The sequence below is a fragment of the Lepidochelys olivacea genome (genome assembly GCF_965140295.1).
Source record: "Lepidochelys olivacea isolate rLepOli2 genome assembly, chromosome: 10".
NCBI lineage: Eukaryota > Metazoa > Chordata > Testudines > Cheloniidae > Lepidochelys > Lepidochelys olivacea.
In genome coordinates this window covers 76,188,427-76,194,928 of record NC_140420.1, presented here as the reverse complement: position 1 = coordinate 76,194,928, position 6,502 = coordinate 76,188,427, and the positions used below count along the sequence as shown (strand labels likewise).

The following is a 6,502-nucleotide window of genomic DNA, read 5'->3' as shown; positions in this document are numbered from 1 at the left end:
ACGGTTGCCAACTTTCTAATCGCACAAAACCAAACAGCCTAGCTCCGCCCCTTCCCTGAGGCCCTTCCCCCACTCACTGCATTCCCCCTCAATGGCTTGCTCTCCCGCACCCTCACTCACTTTCACTGGGCTGGGGCAGGGGGTTGCGGTTCGGGGGGGTGTGGGCTCTGGGGTGCAGGAGGGGGCTCTGGTTTTAGGGGAGCTAAGGGTTGGGGTGGAGGAGGGGGTATGGGCTCTGGGGTGGGGGCTGGGGCTGGGGATGTGGGGTTTGGAGTGCAGGAAGGGGCTCAGGACTGGGGCAGGGGGTCGGGACTGAGGCGCAGGCTTACCGTGGGCGGCTCTCCGTTCGCAGCGCAGCGGGGCTAAGGCAGGTTGCCTGCCTGTCCTGCCTCTGTGCTGCACTCCGGAAGCAGCCAGCAGGTCCGGCTCTTAGGCCGGGGTGGAGGTGGAGGGGGATAGGAAAGTCCATGGCACGCGCTGCTCTTGCTCGCAGGCACCGCCCCACCCCAGTTCCCATTGACCAGTTCCTGGCCAATGGGAGTGAGGAGCCGGTGCTAGTTGGGTAGTGCGCGGAGCCCCATGGGACCCCCACCTAGGAGCTGGACCTGCTGGCCGCTTCTGGGGTGCAGTGCGGTGCCCCAGGACAGGTACGGAATAGCCTGCCTTAGCACTGCTGACCGGGCTTTTAACGGCCCAGTCGGCGGTGCTGACCGGAGCTGCCAGGGTCCCTTTTTGACTGGGTGTTCGAAAACCAGACAGCTGGTCACCCTACTGGAGTGGGACACCGAGGAGGGCCTCTGCTGCCCTGACGACTCACCCAGTCTTGCAGAGCCACCAACCACCGCAGACATCGAGGCGCTGCTGGGATTATCACTCTACCATATATCCTGGTGAGATGGAGGACAACCCTGGGATCCAGGTACACACCAGGGGAAGGAAGAAGCCCAGGGACAGCTGACTACAGTCAGGCTGCATTGCTGCCAGTATCCAGGTCAGTGTGTTGCGGCTGGAATCCCCGCTGACCCAGTGGCCGAACACTTCACCACTCTTAGGGCCCTGGGCTGGGACCTGGTGAAGTCAGATGGGTCCAGGTACCCCATGCCACCTCCCCACCACAGGTCAAAGGGCCTGCATTGTCTGCCATCTGCCAATGCTAGGACAACAGGCTGCTTGATTTCTCTACCCCTGCCTGAGGGCCAGAGCCCATAGTCTTCTTGGGAGTTTTGCCCTGCTTGAAGGTCAGGGCCCACCGTCTGCTTAATTGCTCTGCCCTGACTGGGGGCCTGAGACTATAGACCGCTTGTCAGCTCCGCCCTGCCTCAGGGCCTGAGCACGCAGACTCTTGTTGCAGACTGCTCATTAGCTCTGTCCCCACCTGAGGGCTAGTGCCCACAGATTGTTTGGTGCCCCAACCGCTGAGAGCAACTAGTTTTCTAATTCCCCCTGATATTTGACAGTAATCCCGGTGATGTAGTGAGGAGGTGTGGCCTCCTTCCGACCCACAGCGGGAGGAATAACCGCCACTGCACTACAAGGGGAATCTTGAACAGGAGTAGAGAGTTATTTTACCTCTGTATTTGGTACCGGTGTGACTACTGCTGGAATACTGTGTCCGCTATTCAAGAAGGTGTTGATAAACTGGCAAGGGTTCAGAGAACAGCCAAGGGGATGATTAAAAGATTAGAAAACATGCCATATAGTTACAGACTCAAGAAGCTCAATCTATTTAGCTTAACCGTCTCTTTCTTAAGGGGTGACTTACCTAGATGGGGGGGGTCAAATATTTAATAATGGGCTCTTCAATCTAGCAGAAAAAGATATAACATGATCCAGTGGCTGAAAGTTGAAACTAGACAAATTCAGACTGAAAATAAGATGTACATTTTTAACAATTAGAGTAATTAACCATTGGAACAATTTACCAAGGGTTGTGGTGGATTCTTCATCACCAACAATTTTAAAATCAAAATTGAATGTTTTTCTAAAAGATCTGCTTTAGGAATAATTCTGGGGAAGTTCCCTGGCCTGTGTTATACAGGAGGGCAGGTTAGATGATCATAATAGTTCCTTCTGGCCTTGGAATATATCAAATAATCTATGTGCTAAAGCTAAACATTTACTTAGTGATATTCCTGAATGTGCAACATGTTGCACAATATTCACCCAGAAACTTACAGGTCTGAAGAATAACATATAGCTGATGTGGAGTGGGGTCCTTGCAGTCCTAAATGAGCCAAAATTTCCCATTGACTTCAGTATACTGACCCTGATGTTATATATGTTATCTTTTAGGTATGTGGACCATCTACTTTACTGGTGTAATTCTTTACTGGTGTAATTTCTCAGTATAACCAGTTAGTAAAACTTTTCCCTATGATATTCTGCACGTAAGTACAACATACCGGTCTTCTAGTCAGGATCATACAAAGTTATGCAATTTTTAAAAAGTTTTTCATCACTTCTCTAAGCTTAATAAAGATGATCTCTGAAACCTCTCTTGAAATTCCAGCATAAATGTTCTATCGGGCAATATAGTCTATTTAACTTGCTCTGTGGTAAATCACATAACTACTCTACATCTGGGATAATATCTACCTTGTAGGTGTGCACTGAGGACTAGTTGTACTGTGCTTTGAAGCCATGAAATGCTAATGTTTGTTCTTACAGATGTTCTAAGTGTAGTTCAACTGATTCAGTATAACTTCTATGCACGCTGAAATAACAATAGAGCGGGCATGCTCAAGATCTACACGCTATTCTTTACAATGTTCATGATATAGGTAATGGATATCTACAGTACATATAGCAGAGAACAGGTCATCTATGTGTATTTTCATTGTTTTGTAGTCTTTCATGGAAGGTACACTGGATATATGCACTAAAACCCAGGACACTTCAGCTCAGACTTGTCTTCACCAGTTTCACAAATTAGTCTCTTTTGATGACTCTGATAAGAGGCTGCTGATTTCTGAGAATGAATTAATAAAATTGTTGAGGCTTGTGATTTCATGTATTTGTGCATGTTAAAAGAATGTTAAGGTTTCATTAAATTGGCAGTCCTATAACGGTTTATTAAAATTTCAGTTTTTATTAACTTCATTAACTGCTCATACCATCTGGTGTTATATGCCTGTATATACATTTATAGGAGTGTTGCAGTATTTAACTATAATATACATACAAATACAGTACATGCACCATACACAGAAATGGAAGATCTGGTGATTTCATAAATCTAATTAGGCCATTTTTGTAGAGGATTTTTCAGCAATGGGAACCTTTCTCCCCTTAAAACTTTGTCAGCTGAAGCTAAGGTTACTCCCTAACACCTAATGGATGTCTCATCATAGCCTTGAGATTTACACTTCCATGTATGTATACACATCTGTAGCAGTACATACCCAAATCACACACATGGCTGACTCAGTTAACCACTGACTGTTTCTTCTATTACTCTACACAAATACAATTGAGCTGGCATTCATCTTGAGGTAAAAAGCAGCTCAGTTATGAAAGCTTTGGCTGGTTATTGCCTTGAAGATTTGACTATGCGTTTGTTTGAGAAGTGTAAAAGAAAATCTTGAACTGTCGGATGGAAAAAGAGCATATTCTCTGCAATACCATTCTGCCTGTATAGAAGAATTTCCAGGACCTGAGTCCTGAACTGAGTCTTTTTGCTGTTGAAGGTAACAGGAAGTGAACTAGGTCCATCATTAGGAAATATATGTTCACTTTTTACTTCTGGAGTATCGCTCAACTTTTTTTTTTTATTGCTTGATGTTGGCAGGTGCTATGTCCAACTTTTAAAACGGTTAATAAATTGGAATTAATTAAACCTTTCCATTTATCTAACATGTAGAGCTGGACAAAATTTGGAAGAGAACTTTTTTGTTTAAAAACACAGAATTGGATTAGCTTGGCCCCTTTAAGAAATCCATGTTGATTTTGGAAAATCTCAACGGGGGCAAATGAAGAAAAATTCAAAATTAAACCTGTCCCTTTCAGGCTCGAGTCTCAGGGGAATTTAGGTGCTGTTCAGGGCTCAGTGGTGGTCGCCTGATACCCAGTATCCAAGGTGCGTGTCTACCCCCGGCTCCTTGGCTATGCTGGGGTGGGTCTCTCGGTCTCTACTGGGGAAGCTGTTCGGGGTGGGGTTGGGGAGGCTGGGGGGGGCAGGTCTGTGCTGGGGGGGGGCCAGAGCCGGGCCGGGGGGGCGGGGAGAGGAGGTCGGAGGGCCGCTCTGTGCTGGGCCGCAGGGGGGGCGGGCAGCGGGGCCCAGGGCTGTCCCGGGAGGGCCCGGCCGGGAGCGGAGGAGGCCGGCTCGGAGGAAGTGATGGAAGCTGAGGAAACAGGAAGAGCCGCGGCCGGTAAGAGGGAGCAGGGAGCCCGCGGCCGCCCGCCCGCCCCTCACAGCTTCTCTGCCCCCGCACGGCACCGCCCCCTCCCTGCCCCCCACCCCGCCCGGCACTGCTCCCCTCCCCCCACCCCGCCCGACAGTGCCCCCACCCCCCCGCACTTGATTGTCCCCCCTGCCCCCAACTGTGTCCCGTCCCCCCCGCACGGCGTTGTTCCTCCTCCCTGACAGTGACCCCCCCCCCTCACGGCACTGCCTCCCCTCCTCCACTGCCCCCCTGTCCCTGACAGTGAGCCCCCCGCAGGGCATTTCCTCCCCTGCCCCCGACGCTGCCCGTCCCTGGCACTGTGCCCTCTCCCCTACTGCTCCTCTCCCCACCTGCCCCCAACAGTGACCCCCCCACATGGCTCTGCCCCCCCTCCCCCACTGCTCCCCTGCCCCCGACAGTGCCCCCACCCCCCGCACGGCACTGCCCCCCCGCTCCTGACAGTGCCCACCCCCCCGCGTGGCACTGCTCCCTCCTCCTCCCCTGCTCCCGACAGTGACCCCCCCCTGCTCCCCGCACGGCTCTGCCCTCCCTCCCCCACTGCTCCCTTACCTCTGACAGTGCCCCCCCCCGGACGGCTCTTTCCCCCTTCCTCCTACCCTGGTACTGCCTCCTCCCCCTGCACAGTATTGCCTCCCTTCCTCCTGCCCTGGCACTGCCCCCCTTCCTTCAGTCCTTGCACTGTCCCCCTGCAGAGCACTGTCCCCTTTCCTTCAGCCTGGCCCTGCCCCCCGCATGGCCCTGCCCCTCTTCCCCCAGTCCTGGCACTGCCCATCCATCCTGCATGGCACTGTCTCCTTTTCTCCAGCCCTGGCATTGCCTACCCGCACAGCACTGCACTCCCTTCCTCCAGCCCTGGCACTGCCTCTCCTGTGGGTACAAAGGCCCTTTGCTCTCCTGTGTCCTTTTCTGTCTTATACCCCCTTCCTTCCTACTCCTTTTTCCAATGCCCACTTATATTCTCCTGGTCTTATCCCTGCTTCTTTCAGTGCCCCACCTCTGCCCTCACCTTGCTCCCTGGCATTGCTGTCCCTTCCCCCCGTTCCCAGGCAGGCTCCTAGACTGAGCTTTAATGATGCTACCAGGCTGGACCTGAAACAATATTAAACTTCTGGGCACTACCCAGCCACAACAAATCCCTCTGGTGGGGCTTTGTGAGTGACTGCCTCTCACAATCTGCTCTGAGCTGAGCTGGCTGGAAGAGGACCAAGATTAACTTCCAGCAGCATGTTAACCAGCCACTTCCACAGAAATCTGCTGGTCCCTACATAAGTTATCACACCAGACATGCTGTTTATTAAGGATGCTGTTTTTCAATAGTGTGTGTGTATTTTGTATGGTATTACCGGGTTGACCACTTGATTGGCAACATCTAGCTAGATTTAAAGATCTGACTTCAGGTTTTCTATAAATTACCAAAACACACAGCAACAAGTTTGTGCGTGCCTAGGAAATTTCGCTCAGTTCCTGTGCAGTCACAGTTTGACTCTAGGTGTCTTTGGTTTTTATTGCAAAGTTCCCATGAGACTTTTTCTGGGTCCAAAGGTGGTAATTTTTTCTGGTCTTACAGTCTGATTCAAAATCCATGGAAGTAAATGGGAAGACTTCCCTTTACTGCGATGGGGTTTGGATTAGAAAGCAGTTACAGTCAGAAAAATAGCACTGTCAAAATGGCACCACTTCCTTCACACACCTGGTCCTTTAGTGTGTTTATAGCCCTATGAATGAATATAGTGGTACTGTGGTTTAGTAAATGAACACAGGAGAGACAGTAAAGAGGAACAGAGGGAACACAGTATATATAAAAAAATCTTCAAATCATAATTCCAAGGTTTGAGTCTCATGCTAAAGGCAGTGCTATAATCCTCCAATCAAAACTTCACTTTTGCTTTAAGAGGAAGTAAAGGAATCAAGAATAATGGAGAACAGAGTAGTAACTATGTTGTCTCTTGGCCACAAGACAGTAGCTAATTCGATTAGTATGATATGGAATGAGATATATGGAGCCTTTCCTGCATATTGTTGCAGAGTTTATCCTTTGTTAATCGCTGGTGAATGGAATGACAACAGAAGAAGTAGAAATATTTGTTGTAAAGTAATGT

At 50.0% G+C, this 6,502-nt stretch overlaps 1 protein-coding gene across 4 annotated transcripts in view; it reads left to right on the top strand.

The window, feature by feature from the left end:
* The first annotated feature begins 3,956 nt into the window (after positions 1-3,956).
* LOC311527965 (protein FAM169B-like) overlaps positions 3,957-6,502 on the top strand; it is a 51,356-nt gene continuing 48,810 nt past the window's right edge. For 3 of the 4 annotated variants that reach the window (XM_084642474.1, XM_084642475.1, XM_084642473.1), the window contains exon 1: positions 4,271-4,367. In XM_084642474.1, coding sequence (XP_084498600.1) covers positions 4,334-4,367 — 34 coding nt within the window. In that variant the 5' untranslated portion in view covers positions 4,271-4,333. Of the gene's footprint in view, positions 4,076-4,270; positions 4,368-6,502 lie in introns of those variants that run through there. The other variant, XM_084642476.1, reaches the window with a different exon arrangement.